At 45.7% G+C, this 23,872-nt stretch overlaps 1 protein-coding gene across 1 annotated transcript in view; it reads left to right on the top strand.

Annotated features, from left to right (window-relative positions):
* The first annotated feature begins 1,545 nt into the window (after positions 1-1,545).
* Positions 1,546-23,872, top strand: part of LOC141055607 (gamma-crystallin 1) — a 30,439-nt gene continuing 8,112 nt past the window's right edge. Inside the window, exons 1-2 of the mRNA XM_073552255.1 lie at positions 1,546-1,554; positions 2,971-3,213. Of these exons, the coding sequence (XP_073408356.1) occupies positions 1,546-1,554; positions 2,971-3,213 (252 nt within the window). The remainder of the gene's footprint in view (positions 1,555-2,970; positions 3,214-23,872) is intronic.

Below are 23,872 nucleotides of genomic sequence, written 5' to 3'. Positions count from 1 at the left end.
GTATGAATGTAGCATGTATGTAGTATGTAGTATGAATGTAGCATGTATGTAGTATGCATGTTGTATGTATGTAGCATGTAATTTTTTTATTTTTTTTTTACATTTAACACATTAGCCGGATGATGGGACTACTACTGTCCCATCATTGGCTAATGTGTCAATCACTGTCATGGTAGCAGGCATCGCCCGATGGGACTTGTAGTCCCATCGGACGATGCCTGCACAGCCCCCCGGAGCCTGCACAGACCACCGGCAGGCCGGCACAGACCACCGGAGCCTGCACAGACCCCCTGGCAGGCCGGCACAGCCCCCCGAAAGGCCCGTACAGACCCCAGAGAGGCTGTACAAGGGCAGGAAAGGGTTTTTCTTATTCCGATACCGGAAGTCCCATAGACTTGAATGGGACTTCCGGTATCGGAATCGGCGATACCGATACTTTTTTTAAAGATCGGCCGATACCATCCGATACGATACTTTGAAGTATCGGACGGTATCGCTCAACTCTACTTATAACATAAATTGTACTACCAAACCTGTTGTTTATCAACACTATCATTTCTTACAGATTAACCTAACACAATAGTTTTGTGTCTTTGCTTCCTCACTAGATGATGTGCTGTAGCTGGGTCTCTTGACATCTTCTGTGCTGCTGTGGCTGGGTCTGCTGCTGTGGCTGGCTCATACCTATCCACAGGATAGTTGATGTTGATAATAAATGTGGGATCAAGGGTGATCTTGATTGCTAGAACTATCACAGAATTTAATAGCAAGAGACTTGAAAGGAGATATAGTGCAGATGATCTCAGTAATCTCCACTCCTCTAATACTTATGGATCTGATGGAACAAATATTTACATCAATCACAAGAAAGTAAATTGATGCGTTATCTCGTATGCACACTTCTGATCTGTTCACATAAGGGACCTTGGGACCCCTATTTTCACGATCAGTATTGGACCCAGTGATTGGACTCCAGTGATCATACATTTATCACATACACTTTATCAGATATGCACAATGTATTTAAAAAAAAGATAGAGTTAATTAATTTATGTAAGCTATTTTTTTTTATTATATAGCACATATTGAAGCATCAAAGCCACAATGCACAATTCTTTATTGAAAGCTTCATAGAATAAAAAGTAAGTAATTCTCATCTTTACATTTAATATAATTTTTTAAGTAATATATTTTAATTTAAATACTGTAGTTAGTAAAACAAATAACTATTTTGAAGCAATTTATCCCATGCGGTGCTATTACGGAAAGTTGCAGTAATATGTGCCTTCACTGTGCTGATTCTTTATTTACTGACATTAGCAAATAAACATGACACACGATAATTAAAAGCTGACAAGAGAGGTATACAAAGACTGAACATTCTCGTGTTTAATATAGACTGAAAAGAGAAATACTATACATTGTTTGTACTAGGTGAGGTGTCTATTGTGCTAGTTTTGCAGATCCAGCAATGGGCATAGTATATAAGGACAGCTCTGAGTTATTCCACATCACTGAGACCTCAGCAGAGATTCTGCAGGCAAAATGGGCAAGGTAAAGTTATTGGTCATTTGTCTCCTAAAACATCTTGATTTTTTTTATTACTACTTATTTTATACACCGTATTTTCACATGCAATCTGTATTTGAAACAGCAATAATTTTCAGAAAGCCATACTTGACCCTATCTTGATACTATCTTCATTTTTCAAGATTCTACCAATTAAGATAAATTGAGCCTCATTTAGAATAATTATAATATACAGACCTAGAATCATAGAATCGTAGAGTTGGAAGGGACCTCCTGGGCCATCTGGTCCAACCCCCTGCTCAAAGCAGGATTCGCTAAATCATCCCAGACAGATGTCTGTCCAGCCTCTGTTTGAAGACTTCCATTGAAGAACAAACCACTTCTCGTGGCAGCCTGTTCCACTCATTGATCACCCTCACTGTCGAAAAGTTTTTTCTAATATCTAATCTGTGTCTCCTCCCATTCAGTTTCATCCCATTGCTTCTAGTCTTTCCTTGTGCAAATGAGAATAAAGATGATCCTTCTACAATGTGACAGTCCTTGAGATATTTGTAGACAGCTATTAAGTCTCCTCTCAGTCTTCTTTTTTGCAAGCTAAACATTTCCAAATCCTGCAACCTTTCCTCATAAGACAGGGTTTGCAGACTGGACACCATTCTGGTCGCTCTTTTCTGAACTTGCTCCAGTTTGTTGATGTGTTTTTTTAAAATGTGGCGTCCAAAACTGGACACAGTATTCCAGATGAGGTCTGACCAAAGAGGAGTAGAGGGCAATAATGACTTCACATGATCTAAACTGTATGCTTCTGTTAATACATCCTAAAATTGCATTTGCCTTTTTTGCTGCTGCATCACACTGTTGACTCATATTCAGTCTGTGATCTATTAGTATACCCAAGTCTTTTTCCCATGTGCTGTTGCTTAGCCCTATTCCTCCCATTCTATATATGCTTTTTTCATTTTTATTGCCCAGATGTAGTACTTTGCATTTTTCCCTGTTAAAAACCATTCTGTTAGTTGCTGCCCACTGCCCCAGTTTATTTATATCTTTTTGAATCCTCTCTCTATTCTCTAGTATTAGCTATCCCTCCTAGCTTTGTGTCATCAGCAAATTTAATCAGTTTACCCTCAATTTCTTCATCTAAATCGTTGATAAAGATGTTGAACAATACAGGGCCCAGGACAGAGCCCTGTGTTACATGCACTGATTATATAGAAATCCAGTGTTAATCAACAAAAAAATTTTTTTTGCAAAAGTACACATATAAAAAAATCAAGATTAGGTTTTATAGAAAATCAATTAAATCCAAAATAAGATAAGCTAATATTTAATTACAATGCAGTTTTGTGTTATTGCGACCACATTTCTGATTTCCTTTTTTATTCTGCAATTTATCTCCTGTTTTCATTAATACGTTTAGTTGTTTTTTACTTATTCCAGATCATCTTTTACGAGGATAGGAACTTCCAGGGCCGCTCTTATGAGTGCAGCTCTGACTGTTCTGACCTGAACTCATACTTCAGTCGCTGCAATTCCATCCGTGTGGAAAATGGAAACTGGATGCTGTATGAACGTCCCAACTTCACTGGTCACCAGTACTTCCTAAGACAAGGAGAATATCCTGACTTTCAGCAGTGGATGGGACTAAGCGATTCTATAAGATCCTGTCGCGTTATTCCTCAGGTAAAAATACTATCTTTTTATTAGAATATATTAGAATCTTAATTGTCATTTATTAGAGTCAAGTGAACTCCTGAAAAAAACTAGGTTCTAAAAATTATCTATTTGCAAGCTAAAGGTAACAACACTTATGGCTTAATTAACATTGTAGTTCCATCTTTTTTGTCCAGTTCTTTGTGTTTTTGTTCGCCTGGTTTTCATTTCAATTTTTATTTTAATATGTACTTTTTTAGAGGCCTATTTTGTGTGTTCAGTGTTCACTTGTTTGTTTTTAATGTTCATGATTATGAACGGGATTTAGGATTTCCAGATGTTTTGGTTGATTCATCAATTACAACTTTAAAAAGTCGCAAAATTTGGCAGAAATGCGCTCTAGACCCCTTGCAAAATGATTTATGTACACCAAATATTTTTCTCCATTTTGCAAAACTTATGACTGTTTTAGGTTAAAAATTCCAAAATAAATCAAAGACAAAATAACAAGCCATATTTAAATTTTCACAAAATCCATGCATTTTGCATGCTCAACTAAATTTTTTTTAATGCTTTGCACCTTTTTTGTTTGCAACATCTTTATCTTTCCATTTTTGGCTTTTGTGAAGTCTGTTTTATACAATATGTGTTTTCTGTTTTTTTAGCTTGCCACTGTGGGCAGAGTTTAGGTTTTCCAGATGTTTTCACCTGACTCATCAATTACAAAAGTAGCAAAAACTGTTGCAAATGTGCTCCAGTGCCCCCTTAACCCCTTCACGACATTTGACGTACCCTACCGTCCATGTGCCCTGGGCCTAAATACCCATGGACGGTATAGTATGCCATGTGGGATCAGCAGCACTCACGGGGGGAGTGTGGCTGATCGCGGTTGGATGTCAGCTGATTCTCACAGATGACACCCGGCACTTTAACCCATGGAACACTGCGATCAAACATGATCATAGCATCCCAGGAGCAGGCAGAGGGGCTGTCAGCTCTGACAGCCTCTCTGCCTTTGGATCGGAGAATTCACGGCATGACACAGGGTCCCGATTGCTGCCATGGAGACCCGATCTCGTCATGACGACATCCGGGTCTCCAGAGCTGAGAGACTTCCTGTCATGCGCAGTGCATGTCAGGAAGTCTCTCAGGTTAGTGTTATAAAAGCTGCAGCGCAGATCTGCATGCTATAGAAGCGATCAGCCTGTACAAAATGAGTGTCCCATAATGAGACAAAGTTTAAAAGTAAGAATGAAATAAAAATAATTTTTTTAAAATAATTGTAAAAAATAATTTAAAAATAATAAAAAATCTATATTCTATCAATAAATAAATATTTAAATAAAAAATATCTAAACAATAAAAGTACACATATTTAGTATTGCCGCGTCCGTAATGACCTGTCCTATAAAACTGCCTCACTAGTTAACCCCTTTAGTGAACATCATTACAAATTTCATATTGTCCTGCAAAAAGCAAGTTCTTTTGGTTAGCTACATCACCGGAAAAATAAAAAAGTTATAGCTCTTAGAATAAAGGGATGCAAAAATAATTATTTTTTTTATATAAAATAGTTTTTATTGTATAAAAGTGCCAAAACATAAAAAAATTATATAAATGAGGTATCCCTGTAATAATACTGACCTGAAGAATAAAACTGCTTTATCAATTTTACCACACGCAGAACGGTATAAACATGGGGGTGTTTATACCGTTCTGCGTGTGGTAAAATTGATAAAGCAGTTTTATTCTTCAGGTCAGTATTATTACAGGGATACCTCATTTATATAATTTTTTTATGTTTTGGCACTTTTATACAATAAAAACTATTTTATATAAAAAAAATAATTATTTTATTTTATTATATTATTTTTATTATAAAGAAATTCATAAATTGCTGTTTTTTGTAGATTCTGCCTCTTAAATTCGGAATAAAAAGCGATCAAAAAATGTCAGGCGCCCAAACATGGTACTAATAAAAATGTCAATGTCAAAAACAATACCTCACATGACTCTGTGGGTCAAAATATGGAAAAATTATAGCTCTCAAAGTGGTGATGCAAAACTATTTTTTGCAATAAAAAGCATCTTTTGGTGTGTGACAGCTGTCAAATAGTAAATCAAACCCCCATTTATCACCCCCTTAGTTAGGAAAAATTAATAAAATAAAAAAATAATTTATTTCCATTTTCCCGTTAGGGTTAGGGCTACAATTAGGGTTAGGGTTAAGGTTAGGTTTAGGGTGGGGGCTATAGTTAGGGTTGGGGCTAAACTTAGGGCTAGAGTTCGGGCTAAAGTTAGGATTATGGTTACGGTTGGGATTAGGGTTGGGGTTACGGTTAGGGGTGTGTTATGGTTAGGTTTGTGGTTAGGGCTGGAAATAGGGTCATGGATGTGTTGGGGTTAGGGTTGGAGTCAGAATTGGGGGGTTTCCACTGTATAGGGCACTCCAAACACGACATGACACCCGCAGACCATTCCATCAAAGTCTGCATTCCAAAGCATCACTACTTCCCTTCCAAGCCCCGACGCGTGCCCATACAGTAGTTTTCTCCCATTCTAATACAGTAGTTTTCTCCCACATATTGGGTATCATCGTACTCAGGACAAATGGGACAACAACTTATGGGGTCCAATTTCTTCTGCTATCCTTGGGAAAATAAAAAACTGGGGGCTAAAAGATCATGTTTGTGGAAAAAATATTTAACCTAATAAAGTTTAAAAAAAGTGTAAAAATAATTTTTAAAAAATCGCTAAATAAATTCCAAAAAAAAAAAAAGATTCCCCAATAAATTCATTTTTTGGAAATAAAAAAAACACAATAAAAGTGCACATATTTGGTATCGCCGCGTCCGTAACTACCCGCCCTATAAAATTGTCCCATTAGTTAACCCCTTTAGCAAACCCCTTAAAAAATAAAAATAAAAAACGAAACAAAAAATAATGATTTATTATCATACTGCCGAACAAAAAGTGCAACAAAGCGCGATCATAAAGGCGCATATAAATATCCATGGTACCGCTGAAAACGTCATCTTGTCTTGGCTTTATCAAATTTGCCGCACGCAGAACGGTGTAAACGCACCCTGTTATGAATGAGTCACCGGAGGAGGAAAAAACAAAAATGCAAGCTAAGTCCAGAAAACCGGAGAGGTTGGTAGCTAGCGGATTGCAGACTCGTGATCCTATTCACAACAACTAACAGTAGCCGTGGAGTGGGCCTATTGTGGTCCTAGATGCCTCATCACGGCCGGAGAACTAAATAAGCCTAAAGACAGAAAGGGGAAATCTAAACTGCCCCAGAGCAGACCCCAAAGCAATAGACAGCCCCCAACATATATTGTCGATGAAAACAGACAGAAAGACAGGCAGAGCAAACGATGGGGCCCAACTAACTAGATAGGACAGGACAGAAAAGATGCTGGCTGCAATCCGCAAAAACCCTACCAAAAATGTCCCAACACGTCTAATAGGAAAAACGGCCCTGAAGTCACTAGAGTTCAAAATCCCTATATCAGCACTCCGATATATTCTGAAGACAGAGCAAAAGAGATTTAAACTAAGCAAAATCTCATGGAACAATAACAGAGCAAAACTTAGCTTTAGAAGACAGGAACTGAACTCAGAGCAGAGAAATTACCAGCAACTAGTGTTGAGCATTCCGATACCGTACGTATCAGGTATCGGCCGATATTCGCTGTATCGGAATTCCGATACTTGGTTCCGATACTTTTTTCATATCGAATACCGGAATCGGAAGTTCCCATAATGCTAGGAGCCCGCTCGATTTGATTCAGCCAATGGGGATCCTCAGAAGTGTGGGCACATACTGTTAGCCATGTAGGCATGTTAACTACTGGCATGGCTGTGATTGGCTGCTGAAATGATGTCATGATGCACTATAAAAACCGCTGCAGCCGCCATTTCTGGTCACTCTGCTGTGAATTCAGTTAGGGACAGGCTGCTGTTGAAGACTGTGAGTGACAGTTAGAAATAGCGATCATCAAAAATATCTATTGCTCTACCCAGGCTACATAATCCACCACTGTAGCATTTTTGTAGCCCAGCAGCGCTGTTTTAATAGCTGTCTGCAAGGGCTGTGTGAGTGCAGACCCACGCTGTGTAGTGTGTCCTGCAGGCATGTCTGCTTGTAGGCTGCCCAGCGTGTGTCTCTGCCTCATACACATTTTTCTTTTATTGCTGCTTTTTTTTCTCCTCTATAGTGTGCTTCCATACGTATCCATATACGTTGGTTGCAAACACTAAAGGAGTGGACAGCGGAGCCTTTCAGCAGCCTTTCAGTGCTATAGCCCATTTCTCTGCACTGTTTTTGGCTGTCTGATAGGTCTTTCTGTGTGTGAGTGCAGCTCACGTTACAGTGTGTAATACAGCCACCGCTAGCTGTAGTCCGCTCAGCGTGCATCACTGCCTCATACATAGTCCTTTTTTTGCAGCTAATTTAGCCAGATTTTTGCTCCTATATTAGTGTGCTTCCAACCGCATCCATTGTCATTGGTTGGTTGCAAACACTATATAGGATTAGATAGAGAAGCATTTTTGCTGGCTTGTGCCCTTCAGGGCCAGCCAGACTAGTATCACCCTATTTCTTGGAGCCTCATCAATTGCATTGTAGGTTAGCTACCTGCATTGTAATCGCTCCAAAAAGTTTGTGATACTATAGCTTTCAAACTTTGGTCACATCCTTTTCTTTCCCCCCCCAAAAAAAAAGGAAATAAAGTTCACCAAACACTCCACTTTACTGTTGTGTAGGCCACATTAGATCATATTAAAGTGTAGTACACACACTCTTAGCCAAATTAGTGTTTCTTATACTGGTTAGCAGGTGTTCAGGAATAAGAACACTAAGCCACCCCTTTTTTACTTTTCTGCCTATCTTTATCAGTCTACCAAGATGAAGAAGGCAGGGAATAAGGCACGTGGTCGTGGCCGTGGTGTTTCAGCAGGGAGAGGACGAGGGGATTCAGCAGGGAGAGGACGTGGGGATTCAGTGTCTGCTGCGGCCACCAGTGACCCGGCATCACCCACTTTTACAAGGCAACAGTCCTTCATGCTCAGCTTTGTAGGACCTCGCCGTACCCCACTGCTGCGTGACGAACAAAGTGAAGCCGTTGTCGGATGGATGGCAGCTAACGCATCCACTTCAATGACTTCCACATCCTCCCAAGGCCAGAGCACTGAAGAGCAACCATTTGTCTCTTCACCACCTGCCAAATTGCCCAGGCAGTCTGAGAGCCCTGGACAGGAGCTATCTCAATCTTTACTTCTGTTCTCAGAATCTGTTGGCTTGGAAAGAGGTAGCCAGCCAAGCAGCATTTTAGAGCGTGAAGAAGAGGGAGTATGCAGTGATGCGCAACTGCTTTGTCCCTCTGAATCGGAAGAGGCGGGTGGGCCAGTGCCTATTGTCAGCACACCTCAGTGCTCATCTGATGATGATGAGACTCAGTTGCCAATTTCTGGTGCGTATGGTGCTGGCGAGACAACCCAGGACCAGCCGGTGCTTGAAGAGGGGAGTGGAGATGATGAGGTCCTTGACCCATCATGGCGTCAGCCACAAGAAGGTGGTGGGAGCAGCTCTGAGGAAGAGATTCCCCGAACGGCCTAAAGAGGAGGGAGAGGGTGGGGGCAGACTTGGTTGCCTGTAGCCTCCACTTTGGCACCCGTGAGGAGCAATCCTCTTCCAAAACACAAAACGGGCACTCCCAGGACTTGCAGTGCGTGGTCTTTTTTTGACACAGTTGCAGATGACATTTGCTTTGTCAAATGCAAGCTGTGTCATCAGAAAGTGAAACGAGGGAAAAATGTGAGCAACCTCAATACCACAAATATGTGGAAACATATGCGTACCAAGCACAAGGTGGAGTTACACAGACACACTGAAGATGTAGGCCAACCTACATGTAGCAGCACCTACAACCTACCTGTAGCAGCACCTAACACCTCTTCAGCTCGTGTTGGGGCCTCTTCCTCCAGCTCACACACAGCTGGTTCGGCTTCCTCACTGGAACGCCATGGAAGAACCACTGCCACTGTTGTCCAGAGACCCAGTGAAATTCCACCCACTGAACCACGTTCGCAGTCATCAGCACACTCCCAGGCCACTCACCAGCAATCGGTAGCACAGGCATGGGAGAAAAAGCGGCCATACTCAGCAAACCATCCCCGAGCACTGGCTCTGAATGCCGGCATTGCCAAACTACTGGCTCTTGAGATGCTGTCATTCAGGCTGGTGGAGACTGACACCTTCCGGAACTTTATGTCATTGGCAGTTCCACAATACAATGTGCCCAGCCACTTTTATTTCAGCAGGCAAGCCGTCCCTGCCCTGCAAAAGCATGTGGAGGGAAAAATTAAAAATGCGCTACTAAACGCCGTCAGTAGCAAGGTCCACCTGACCACCGATGTGTGGACCAGTAGCCATGGACAGGGACGATACCTTTCCCTCACTGCCCATTGGGTCAATGTTGTGGAGCCAGGTACAGATCTGGAGAGTGGCTCTGTACGTATTCTGCCAACTCCAAGGATTGCAGGAATGCAGTCTGTACATATTGAGTCCTCCTCCTACTCTAGTTCCTCGGAATCAGCACTGCATGAGCCTGTTAGGCCAGATATGAGCACAGGTGTGTCCAAACGTCAACAGGCCGTCCTTAAATTAATTTCTTTGGGGAATCGGAGCCACACAGCACAGGAGCTCTGGAATGCCATCAAGCAGGAGAGCGATGTGTGGTTTGTGCCAGCGAATCTCCAGCCAGGTTTGGTAGTGAGTGACAATGGCCGAAATCTAGTGGCAGCTCTGGGCCTAGGCAACCTCACTCACATACCATATCTGGCACATGTGCTCAATTTGGTCGTGCAGAGCTTTCGGAGGGACTATCCGGATCTTGATGCACTGCTGCACAAGGTTCGCCTAGAGTGTGCTCACATACGGCGTTCCAGCATGGCAAGATCGCGCATTGCATCTCTGCAACGCCGGTTCCGCCTGCCAGAACATCGCATCATATGTGACCTACCCACCAGGTGGAATTCAACGTTACATATGTTGGAGCGGTTGTGTGAGCAGCAGGCAGCAGTTTTGGAGTACCAGCTGCATCAGGCGCAAACAAGTCGCACTGTGCGCCCGACACACTTCACCACCACTGAGTGGGCCACTATGAGGGACATCTGCCAAGTTTTGCGTGCCTTCGATGACTCCACACGGATGGCCAGTGCAGATGATGCACTAATCAGCATGACTGTCCCCCTCATCTGTCTGCTTCAAAAAACCTTACAAGCACTAAGTGAGGAGGTTTTTGAAGAGGTCGAGGATGAGCAGTCAGAAATGCCATCTGCTTCTGGCAAGTCTGCGCAACGTGCTTCCACACAAAGGCCCAGGCAGGGGACACTTAGTGAGGAGGATGACGAGGAGTCAATGGAGGAGGAGGAACACATCTCTCCAGAGGAGGGAGATACACAAGGCTCTAGTAGTCAGTGTATACAGCGAGGGTGGGGTGATGCTGAGCAGGCAGAGATGCTGCCTCAAGCTGGGGACAGCGTTTCCGGTCCAGTTGGCAATCTGCAGCACATGGTTGATTTCATGCTGCAGTGCTTGTTAAATGACCGCCGCATCACCAACATTCTCCACACGGCTGATTATTGGGTGTACACCCTCCTAGATCCTCGCTACCGGGACAACTTACAAAGCCTCATACCACAGTTGAACCGGGAGCGAAAAATGCGGGAGTACCAAGAAACACTTGTGCAGGCCATCATGTTCTCCATTCCCCCCGCAAGTGTGCTGGTAGTGCTTTTCAAAGCAGCCATGTGGGTAGAGGCAGTGGAGGAAGCTCTGCACAAAGAGGTAGCAGAGGCAGTGCTGCAGGACAAGGCAAGGCCAGTATGGCCCAAATGTGGAAAAGTTTTGTGGGACCGCCACAAACGGCTACACCATCACAGACGGCTCCAGTCAGCAGGAGGCAACGTTTCCGTCAGATGGTGACAGACTACTTGTCTTGCCCTGTTAGTGTACTCCCAGACGGCTCTTCCCCATTCAAGTATTGGATCTCTAAGCTGGATACATGGCCAGAGCTTAGCCAGTATGCATTGGAGGTGCTGACTTGCCCTGCTGCCAGTGTGTCGGAACGTGTCTTTAGTGCTGCAGGTGGTGTGGTAACAGACCGTCGCACGTGACTATCGGCCGATAATGTTGACCGGCTTACTTTTCTGAAAATGAACAAGGCCTGGATCTCACCTGAATTTGCCAGTCCTCTTCCAGAATAAATAATTGGCTGGCAACAGGATCCAGGTCTCCTGTTGTGTTCATGTTTCTATGACCTGAACTTTATTTCCTGGGCTACAGCAACGCCCGTTGTTGCTCAGAAGTGCTGTCCGCACAGACAAAACACTTGCTCATGTGTAAGTGGGGTTCGGTAACATCAGCTGATCCCCTGCTGTGTGTATGGCAAAGTGTCCTGCTCCCTCCACAGTCAAACAACCTCAGATTTACACCTGGCTCCAAGTAGGCCTCGGCCTACTACCCGATTTTCCCTGGGCTCCGACACCGCCAGTTGTTGTTCAGAAGTGCTGTCCGCACAGACAAAACACTCGCTCATGTGTAAGTGGGGTCCGGTAACGTCAGCTGATCCCCTGCTGTGTGGAGGGCAAAGTGCTGCTGCCTCCAAATTGTAACTACTTCAGATTTAAACATTCTCTGATTTGGCCTCTGTCTCCACTCTGTCTCTAGTATTTCCCCTGACCTCCAGCACCGCCAGTGGAGACAGATGCCTAATTGGAGCACGTTGACAGTCTGTTGTAGCCTACAAACAATCTAACTCTGCCACCAAGTAGGCCTCGGCCTGCACCCTGGTTGTCCCTGGGCTCCAACAACGCTACTTGGTGCTCGGAAGTGCTGTCCACACAGAAAAAAACACTTGTTCATGTGAAAGTGGGGGTCAGTAACGTCAGCAGATCCCCTGCTGTGTGTATGGCAAAGTGTCCTGCTCCCTCCACAGTCAAACAACCTCAGATTTACACCTGGCTCTAAGCAGGCCTTGGCCTACTACCCGATTTTCCCTGGGCTCCGACACCGCCAGTTGTTGCTCAGAAGTGCTATCCGCACAGACAAAACACTCGCTCATGTGTAAGTGGGGTTCGGTAATGTCAGCTGATCCCCTGCTGTGTGGAGGGCAAAGTGTCCTGCTCCCTCCACAGTCAAACAACCTTAGATTTACACCTGGCTCCAAGTAGGCCTCGGCCTACTACCCGATTTTTCCTGGGCTCCGACACCGCCAGTTGTTGCTCAGAAGTGCTGTCCGCACAGACAAAACACTCGCTCATGTGTAAGTGGGGTTCGGTAACGTCAGCTGATCCCCTGCTGTGTGGAGGGCAAAGTGTCCTGCTCCCTCCACAGTCAAACAACCTCAGATTTATACCTGGCTCCAAGTAGGCCTCGGCCTACTACCAGATTTTCCCTGGGCTCCCACACATCCAGTTGTTGCTCAGAAGTGCTGTCCGCACAGACAAAACACTCGCTCATGTGTAAGTGGGGTTCGGTAACGTCAGCTGATCCCCTGCTGTGTGGAGGGCAAAGTGTCCTGCTCCCTCCACAGTCAAACAACCTCAGATTTACACCTGGCTCCTAGTAGGCCTCGGCCTGCACCCTGGTTGTCCCTGGGCTCCAACAACACTAGTTGGTGCTCGGAAGTGCTGTCCACACAGAAAAAAAAACACTTGTTCATGTGAAAGTGGGGGTCAGTAACGTCAGCTGATCCCCTGCTGTGTGGAGGGCAAAGTGTCCTGCTCCCTCCAAAGTCAAAATACGTCAGCTTTACACCTGGCTCCTAGTAGGCCTCGGCCTGCACCCTGATTGTCCCTGGACTCCAACAACGCTAGTTGGTGCTCGGAAGTGCTGTCCACACAGAAAAAAAACACTTGTTCATGTGAAAGTGGGGGTCAGTAACGTCACCTGATCCCCTGCTGTGTGGAGGGCAAAGTGTCCTGCTCTCTCCAATGTCAAAATACCTCAGCTTAACACCTGGCTCCTAGTAGGCCTCGGCCTGCACCCTGATTGTCCCTGGGCTCCAACAATGCTAGTTGGTGCTCGGAAGTGCTGTTCACACAGAAAAAAACACTCGTTCGTGTGAAAGTGGGGTTCAGTAACGTCAGCTGATCCCCTTCTGTGTGGAGTGCAAAGTGCTGCTGCCTCCAAATTGTAACTACTTCAGATTTAAACATTCTCTGATTTGGCCTCTGTCTCCACTCTGTCTCTAGTATTTCCCCTGACCTCCAGCACCGCCAGTTCCTGCTCACAGTTGCCGTCCGCGCATTCCACATGTGTTCCTGTGTTACTGGGGTTCTGTAACGTCAGCAGATCCCCCAATGTGTGTCTGCCACTGTCTCCTGCGCTGTCCACCTTCCCACGGCAAGCGGTGGAAATGTGGACAGAGCAGGAGACAGTGGCAGACACACATCAGGGGCTCTGCTGACATTACAGAACCCCAGTAACACAGGAACACGTGTGGATTGGGCAGACGGCTGCTGTACGCATAAACTGGCAGTGTTGGTGGTCACGTGAAATCCTGGAAACAGAGTGGAGACAGATGCCTAATTGGAGCACGTTGACAGTCTGTTGTAGCCTACAAACAAAATAAATCTGCCACCAAGTAGGCCTCGGCCTGCACCCTGGTTGTCCCTGGGCTCCAACAACGCTACTTGGTGCTCGGAAGTGCTGTCCACACAGAAAGAAACACTTGTTCATGTGAAAGTGGGGGTCAGTAACGTCAGCAGATCCCCTGCTGTGTGTATGGCAAAGTGTCCTGCTCCCTCCACAGTCAAACAACCTCAGATTTACACCTGGCTCCAAGTAGGCCTCGGCCTACTACCCGATTTTCCCTGGGCTCCGACACCGCCAGTTGTTGCTCAGAAGTGCTGTCCGCACAGACAAAACACTCGCTCATGTGTAAGTGGGGTTTGGTAACATCAGCTGATCCCCTGCTGTGTGGAGGGCAAAGTGTCCTGCTCCCTCCACAGTCAAACAACCTCAGATTTACACCTGGCTCCAAGTAGGCCACGGCTTACTACCCGATTTTCCCTGGGCTCCGACACCGCCAGTTGTTGCTCAGAAGTGCTGTCCGCACAGACAAAACACTCGCTCATGTGTAAGTGGGGTTTGGTAACATCAGCTGATCCCCTGCTGTGTGGAGGGCAAAGTGTCCTGCTCCCTCCACAGTCAAACAACCTCAGATTTACACCTGGCTCCTAGTAGGCCTCGGCCTACTACCCGATTTTCCCTGGGCTCCGACACCGCCAGTTGTTGCTCAGAAGTGCTGTCCGCACAGACAAAACACTCGCTCATGTGTAAGTGAGGTTCGGTAACGTCAGCTGATCCCCTGCTGTGTGGAGGGCAAAGTGTCCTGCTCCCTCCACAGTCAAACAACCTCAGATTTACACCTGGCTTTTAGTAGGCCTCGGCCTGCACCCTGGTTGACCCTGGGCTCCAACAACGCTAGTTGGTGCTCGGAAGTGCTGTCCACACAGAAAAAAACACTTGTTCATGTGAAAGTGGGGGTCTGTAACGTCACCTGATCCCCTGCTGTGTGGAGGGCAAAGTGTCCTGCTCCCTCCAAAGTCAAAATACCTCAGCTTTACACCTGGCACCTAGTAGGCCTCAGCCTGCACCCTGATTGTCCCTGGGCTCCAACAACGCTAGTTGGTGCTCGGAAGTGCTGTCCACACAGAAAAAAAACACTTGTTCATGTGAAAGTGGGGGTCAGTAACGTCACCTGATCCCCTGCTGTGTGGAGGGCAAAGTGTCCTGCTCTCTCCAAAGTCAAAATACCTCAGCTTAACACCTGGCTCCTAGTAGGCCTCGGCCTGCACCCTGATTGTCCCTGGGCTCCAAAAATGCCAGTTGGTGCTCGGCAGTGTCTTTGACACTGGTAATCCCTGTTGCCCAGCCTGGTTCCAGCATGCCAGCTGTTTCCGGGTAGTGTCAACGTCACTATGCCACCAATCCGTTGTCCTGTCGTCTTGCGGCCGGGTTAGCCGACTCTACGGTGCCTGCAGTTTAGGTGACTCCTATGTGGGCTGCGGGAACTGGCACTGAAGGCTGGATCCGTAGTGCCAATGGGACATGGACCCCCTGTAGGACTGTGGGTTTCGGTAACGGCCGGCTTGCGGCCTGGCTACTTTGCTTTGAATGGGTACCTTCTGCTACCCACCCGGGTTCCGGCAATGTCAGCTGGTTCTCGCCAGAGCCTTTGGCCTAGGTGCCTCCATCTTGGTATCCGAAGGTCCAGCACCATCAGCTGGTCCTTGGTAGTGCTTTCTAGCACAGGTACCTCCTGCCTATTAACCGTTGTCCAGCACCGTCAGCTGTTCCTCGGTAGTGCCATTGGCTATTGTAGCTTTTGCTACCCATCTGGGTTCCAGCACCGTCAGCTGGTTCTCGGCAGTGCCTTTGTCACGGGTACTCCCTGTTGCCCAGCCTGTTTTCAGCACGCCTGCTGTTTCCGGGTAGTATCAAGGTCACTATGTCACCAATCCGTTGTCCTGTCATCTTGCAGCCGGGTTAGCCGACTCTACGGTGCCTGCAGTTTAGGTGACTCCTATGTGGGCTGCGGGAACTGGCACTGAAGGCTGGATCCGTAGTGCCAATGGGACATGGACCTCCTGTAGGACTGTGGGTTTCGGTAACTGCGGCCGGCTTGCGGCCTGGCTACTTTTCTTTGAATGGATACCTTCTGCTACCCACCCGGGTTCCAGCATTGTCAGCTGGTTCTCGCCAGAGCCTTTGGCCTAGGTGCCTCCATTTTGGTATCCGAAGGTCCAGCACCGTCAGCTGGTCCTTGGTAGTGCTTTCTAGCACAGGTACCTCCTGCCTAGTAACCGTGGTCCAGCACCGTCAGCTGTTCCTTGGTAGTGCCATTGGCTCTTGTAGCTTTTGCTACCAATCTGGGTTCCAGCACCGCAAGCTGGTTCTCGGCAGTGTCTTTGGCACGGGTACTCCCTGTTGCCCAGCCTGTTTTCAGCACGCCTGCTGTTTCCGGGTAGTGTCAAGGTCATTATGCCACCAATCCATTGTCCTGTCGTCTTGCGGCCGGGTTAGCCGACTCTACGGTGCCTGCAGTTTAGGTGACTCCTATGTGGGCTGCGGGAACTGGCACTGAAGGCTGGATCCGTAGTGCCAATGGGACATGGACCCCCTGTAGGACTGTGGGTTTCGGTAACTGCGGCCGGCTTGCGGCCTGGCTACTTTGCTTTGAATGGGTACCTTCTGCTACCCACCTGGGTTCCAGCACTGTCAGCTGGTTCTCGCCAGAGCCTTTGGCCTAGGTGCCTCCATCTTGGTATCCGAAGTCCAGCACCATCAGCTGGTCCTTGGTAGTGCTTTTTAGCACAGGTACCTTCTGCTTAGTAACCGTGGTCCAGCACCGTCAGTTGGTCCTCGGTAGTGCCATTGGCTCTTGTTCATTCTGCTACTCATCCGGGTGCCAGCACTGTCTGCTGGTTATCGCCAGAGCCTTTGGCCTAGGTGCCTCCATCTCGGTATCCGAGGTCCAGCACCGTCAGCTGGTCCTTGGTAGTGCTTTTTAGCACAGGTACCTTCTGCTTAGTAACCGTGGTCCAGCACCGTCAGTTGGTCCTTGGTAGTGCCATTGGCTCTTGTTCCTTATGCTACTCATCCGGGTGCCAGCACTGTCTGCTGGTTCTCGCCACAGCCTTTGGCCTAGGTGCCTCCATCTTGGTATCCGAGGTCCTGCACTGTCAGCTGGTCCTTGGTAGTGCTTTTTAGCACAGGTACCTTCTGCTTAGTAACCGTGGTCCAGCACCGTCAGTTGGTCCTCGGTAGTGCCATTGGCTCTTGTTCATTCTGCTACCCATCCGGGTGCCAGCACTGTCTGCTGGTTCTCACCAGTTTCTCAGCCTTCTTGTACCTTCTGCTACATTTCCAAGATCAAGCTTTATGAAATTGTCTTTGGTAATCCTTATTGATCTCCATGACGATGACCCTGATGACGACGACCCTGAAGACCACACCAAAGAAGACCAGAAATATGACCCTAAATAATAAGACCAAGAGGACAAAGAACATGAAGACAACCACCAAGATACAGAACAAAAGACAGAAGAACAAGAAGCAGAAGAAGCAAAATCAGAGGAACAGAAAGCAGAAGAACATTAAGCATAAGACTAAAAATCAGCATAGAAGAAATCAAAATTATAAGCAGAAGAAGACTAAGCAGTAAATGGGGGTGAGTCCGTTCCTCCTCGTGGTGCCCCTGGAAAATGCCTGCTGCTGCAGGCCAAACTGAACGCGGACAAATCCTGTTGTAAATCTTTAGTGACAGGCAGAACGTAAGGTGTAATCTTATAACTTTTATAGATAAGTACTACAGGAATGCCTGTCACCATAAGAAAATGAAGACAAAGAAGAATAGGAAGAAGATGAAGAAATAGCATATTAAAATTAATAATAGCTGAATAAGAAGAATATGAAGAATGGAAAAAAAAAATTAATGGGAAGAAGATGAAGAAGAAGAAGATGAATAAGGTGAAGAAAAAGTTGATGAAAAAATGCTACTGCTGCGGATCATGAAGGAGAAAGTGTGGGAGAAGTACAAAAGAAGGTGAAGAGCATGGAAGTTGTGAAACATACATATCTGACAAAATATAAAAAAGGTTAACATAGTCAATATCTTTTTAACTCCAAACGTCTTATAAAAAAAATTGGAATTAATGCTGTGCCATATGATTTGAATAAACCACTATGCCTTTAATGTCTCCTCCACCTCCCACAATACATTCTACATGATTCTTATTTGTTTTCAATTATGTAGAATTAGTCAACAAGGAAATAAAGGGCTTTTTTAAATTCCGATACCGGAAGTCACATTGACTTGAATGGGACTTCCGGTATCGGAATCCGCGATACCTGATATTTTTTTCGTATCGGGCGATACCATCCGGTATCGAACGGTATCACTCAACACTACCAGCAACCCTACAGGGCGTCGGCTGCCTTATATCCACTCAGAGATTCCGGATGTCCAATAGCAATCCACCTGTTCAGGTGACAGGTCTCTCCCATCCAAATCAGTTTCACGACCTCCCTTCACCAGCAGAGGGAGTTCATCGGACATCAAAGGTGAACGAGAAAATGAGCCCACAAGAGTACCTCCCCCTTGAGGAGGGGTCACCGAACCCTCATCCACGCCACCAGGCCAATCAGGATGGGCCCGATGAAAAGCACGAACCAATCTTTCGGCATGAATATCAGATGCTGAGACCCAAGAATTATCCTTCTGGCCATAACCCTTCGACTTAACCAAATACTGGAGTCTCCGTCTAGCCTGATGAGAATCCAGTATCTTCTCAAACTCATATTCCACATTACCTTCAACCAATACTGGGTCAGGAGGTGCCACCACAGGAACTACTGGCTCAACAACCCTCTTCAACAGAGACTTATGAAACACGTTATGGATCTTAAATGTAACAGGAAGAGCCAATCAAAAAGAGACCGGATTAAGAATCTCCAAAATCTTGTAAGGTCCAATAAATCTAGGTTTAAACTTTGGAGAAGCCACCTTCATAGAGATATTCTTTGATGACATCCAAATCATATCACCCACCTTAAACGGGGGACCAATGGTCCTATGCCGGTTGGAAAACCGCTGGGCCTTTTCCTGGGAGAGAGACAACTTATCCACCACTTGGTCCCAAATCTGGTGCATTCTCGCCACCACAGTGTCAACACCTGGGCAGGCAGAAGACTCCACCTGCCCCGAAGAGAATCGAGGATGAAACCCAAAGTTACAAAAAAAAGGTGACATCAAAGTGGCAGAACTAACTCTATTATTTAAAGCAAATTCGGCCAAGGGCAAAAATAAGACCCAATCATCCTGATCAGCAGAGATAAAACATCTCAAATAAGACTCCAAAGTCTGGTTTGTTCTCTCCGTCTGACCATTGGTCTGAGGGTGAAACGCAGAGGAGAAGGACAATGAATTCCCAGCTTGGAACAAAAAGTCCTCCAAAATCTAGAGACAAACTGAACTCCTCTGTCAGATACAATGTTCTCAGGAATCCCATGCAAGCGAACCACCTTTTGCAAAAACAAGGGCACCAACTCTGAGAAGGATGGCAAATAAGGGAGTGGTACAAGATGGACCATCTTAGAGAATCTATCACAAATCACCCAGATAACAGTCATTCTCTGAGATACAGGCAGATCAGAAATAAAATCCATTGAAATATGGATCCATGGCCTCCTGGGCACCGGCAAAGGCATCAACAATCCACTAGAGCGAGAACAAGGTTTAGACCGGGAGCAAGTCCCACAGGACTGCACAAAATTCCTGACATCATGAGATAAGGCGGGCCACCAAAAAGACTGACTCACCAAATCTCTAGTACCAAAAATACCTGGATGACCAGCCAATGTGGAGCAATGAACTTCAGACATTACTCTCTTCCTCCACTGGTCAGGAACATACAATTTTCCAATGGGACAATGCTCAGGTTTGTCCTCCTGAAACTCTTCCAGAGCACGTCTCCAATCGGGCGAGATGGCAGAAAGAACTACCTCCTCACCTAAGATGGTAGCAGGCTTGGTCACAAGAGGAGAATCAGCAAAGAAACTCCTAGAGAGGGCGTCTGCCTTGACATTCTTAGTGCCCGGAAGAAAAGAGACCACAAAATCAAAACGTGTGAAAAACAAGGCGCACCTAGCCTGTCTAGCATTCAAGCGTTTGGCCGACTCAAGGTAAATCGAATTCTTTTCATCAGTGAGGACCACGACTTGATGTCTAGCTCCCTCCAACCAATGTCTCCACTCCTCAAATTCCCATTTCATGGCTAACAGTTCCCGATTCCATCATAGTTGTGTTCAGATGGGGAGAACTTTCGGGAAAAGAAGGCACAGGGATTCATTTTAGATGTTACCGGATCTTTTTGGGACAAAACAGCTCCTGTACCAAACTCAGAAGCGTCCACCTCTACCTGAAAAGGGAGTGAGACATCAGGTTGCCGCAAAACCTGAGCAGAAGTGAACCTCTGCTTCAGCTCCTGAAAGGAAGAAACAGCCTCCGGAGACCAATTCAGCACATCAGCACCCTTCTTAGTCAAATCAGTCACTGGTTTGGCAATACCAGAAAAATTAGCAATAAGTTTCCGATAAATATTAGCAAAACCCAAAAACTTCTGGAGGGCCTTCAAAGAAGTGGGCTGAACCCAATCATAAATGGCCTTTACCTTGGCCGGGTCCATTTCAATAGTTGACGGAGACAAAATAAATCCCAAAAATGAAATCCTCTGTACACCAAAAAGGCATTTTGATCCCTTAACATACAGGGAATTCTCCCTCAAAATCCGGAACGCAGTCCGAACATGTTCCACATGAGAGTCCCAATCCCTGGAAAAAATCAAAATATCATCCAGATAGATGATCAAAAATTTATCCACAAAGTCCCGGAAAATATCATTCATGAAGCACTGGAAGACAGAAGGGGCATTAGTGAGCCCAAAAGGCATCACCAGGTACTCAAAATGTCCCTCCGGAGTATTAAACGCTGTCTTCCATTCATCCCCATTCTTAATGCGAATAAGATTATACGCTCCCCTGAGGTCAAGCTTGGTAAACCAGCAAGCACCTTTAACTTTGGAGAATAGATCAGAAATCAGGGGTAATGGGTACTGATATTTAACAGTAATTTTGTTGAGGGAACGACAGTCAATACAAGGCCTTTAATGAACCATCTTTCTTGGCCACGAAAAAAAAAACAGCACCCAAGGGTGAAGAGGATGGTCTAATATGACCCTTCTCCAACAACTCCTTAATATAAGATCGCATAGCCTCGTGCTCGGGTACAGATAAATTGAAAAGTCGACCCTTGGGAAATTTACACCCAGGGCTCAGCTCAATTGCACGGTCATAACTCCTATGAGGAGGCAAAGACGCAGACTTATACTCACTAAATACATCATAAAAATAAGCCAAATAGTCAGGAACATCATGCGACTGGGGAGAGGTGGAGAAAACAGCGTCACTAAGAGCACACCGACAACCCCAACTTACCACAGACACAGATTTCCAATCCAAAACTGGATTATGGATTTGCAACCAGGGAAACCCCAGAACAATGATATCATGCAAATTATGCAACACCAAAAATCTGCAATTTTCTTGATGGTCTGGGGCGACCCGCATTACCATCTGGGTCCAAAACTGAGGTTTATTCTTCGCCAAAGGAGTAGCATCATTACCCCTCAAAGAGATAGGCATCCGCAGAGGTGTCATATGAAACCCACAACGTTTAGCAAAATCCAAGTCCATCAGGTTCAGAGCCGCTCCTGAATCCACAAAAGCCTTAGCGGAAAATGTGGACAGGGAGCAGATCAGAGTAATTGCCAGAAGAAACTTAGGTTGTACACCACCCACAGCAAATGCGTGTGCAAAACGTTTCTCTCGTTTGGGGCTGACAGAAATAATATGAGAGGCATCTCCACAGAAAAATCACAGCTTATTATGCCTTCTAAACTCCTGACGTTGCGCCCTAGACAAAACTCTATCACATTGCATAGGTTCAGACATTTGTTCAACAGGTGGCAACATTTCTCATGTAATTTTACGTTCACATAAACGCCGATCAACCTGAATGGCTAATGACATAGAATCGTCAAGACCAGAGGCAACAGGAAATCCCACCATAGTATCTTTTACGGTTTCTGACAAACCCTTCTGAAAGAGAGCTGCCAAGGCACTATCATTCCAGGTAGTAAGGACCGCCCACTTTCGGAATTTTTGACAGTACAACTCTGCAGAATCCTGACCCTGGTTCAATGCCAACAAGGCTTTTTCAGCTTGATCAATAGCATTAGGTTCATCATACAACAACCCCAAGGCTTGAAAAAATGCATCCACATTAGTTAGAATAGGATCATCAGGTGTCAAAGAAAACGCCCAATCCTGGGGATCGCCGCGCAGCAAAGAGATGACAATTTTAACCTGCTGCACAGAGCTCCCCGATGACCTAGGCTTCAAGGCAAGAAATAATTTACAATTATTTTTAAAATTCAAAAATTTAGACCGATCCCCAAAAAACACATCAGGAGTAGGGATCTTTTTTCAGCAGCATGTGAATGAGCAAGATAGGTGGAAATTCCCCGCACTTCAGCAGTGAGCTGCTCCACACGATCAGACAATTGCTTAATCTCCATTAAGAAAAAATTCATAAAAATATACATAAAAAAAAATTCTAACACTTTTTTTTTCCTGCCATTGAGTACCCTAGACTCTGCGGTATGGCTGGTGATTCTGTTATGAATGAGTCACCGGAGGAGGAAAAAACAAAAATGCAAGCTAAGTCCAGAAAACCGGAGAGGTTGGTAGCTAGCGGATTGGAGACCCCTGATCCTATTCACAACAACTAACAGTAGCCGTGGAGCGTGCCTACGGTGGTCCTAGACGCTTCGTCACGGCCGGAGAACTAAATAAGCCTAAAGAAAGAAAGGGGAAATCTAAACTGCCCCAGAGCAGACCCCAAAGCAATAGACAGCCCCCAACCAGGGGAAGAGTCTTGAGGAGATCATTTGCATATTCCCAGTGCCTTCTGGGATAAGTGAAGAGTCTCTGCGAGCTCAACGATCACTGGGTTTTGGCCATTGCAGCTGAAAAGAAGAGATCGGAAAACCAGGGGAAGAGTCTTGAGGAGATCATTTGCATATTCCCAGTGCCTTCTGGGATAAGTGAAGAGTCTCCGTGAGCTCAACGATCACTGGGTTTTTGGCCGTTGCAGCTGAAAAGAAGAGATCGGAAAACCGCGTGCAGAATTTTGGCTCATCTTTCATCGTTTTTAAAAAATCTCAATATTGAAGAGGCCAGGAGCCATTTGGTGAGCTGCATTTCTTGCTACATGTTCACAGACTTACCAGTGGAAAAGCCAAACTTCACATGCCACAAATGCAAGCTTGTGTCCCTGTTGGAGGAAAAGTTGCAAAATCTCGAAGAGAGGTTAGCTACGTTGAAGATCATTAAGGAAGGTGAAGAGTTCTTAGACAGAGCAGAATTATCTCTTCATGTTACAGAAAGAGAAGAAATTCGAAGTGCACCTGAAGAAACAGAGGAATGGAGACATGTGACCCAGAGAAGGAGGAGGATCAGGAGGCAGTCAGCACCCATACTTCTCAGGAACCAGTACCAGCCTCTCACGCAGGAAAACGATGAAGAAATACATCAGGATAAGACTTTGCCCACAAACAGCAACCTTGTATGCCTTCAGAGTCCTCCTGGATGGAGAAAGAAAAATGTTGTGAAGAAGAAACGGAGAGTGGTGGTCATGGGGGATTCCCTGTTGAGAGGAACAGAGGCCGCTATCTGCAGACCGGATATAACTTCAAGAGAAATGTGCTGTCTTCCAGGTGCAAAAATTAAAGATGTGTCTGACAAGATATCTGGACTCTTCAGACCTACAGATGACTACCCATTCCTGCTACTACATGTGGGGACAAATGACACCACAAGAAACGACCTGGAAACCATCTGCAGAGACTTTGAAGACTTAGGCAAGAAAGTGAAAGAACTGGGAGCGCAGGTGGTCTTCTCTTCCATCCTCCCAGTGGATGGCCATGGAACAAGGAGGTGGAATAAGATTCTGCAGGTGAGCAACTGGCTACATCGATGGTGCCGTCAGCAACG

Source organism: Dendrobates tinctorius, unplaced genomic scaffold (genome assembly GCF_039654945.1).
Source record: "Dendrobates tinctorius isolate UK_male_01 unplaced genomic scaffold, ASM3965494v1 ptg000188l, whole genome shotgun sequence".
Taxonomy (NCBI): Eukaryota; Metazoa; Chordata; class Amphibia; order Anura; family Dendrobatidae; genus Dendrobates; species Dendrobates tinctorius.
Note: the sequence above shows the minus strand (reverse complement) of the source record. Positions and strands in the feature narration are given on the sequence as shown.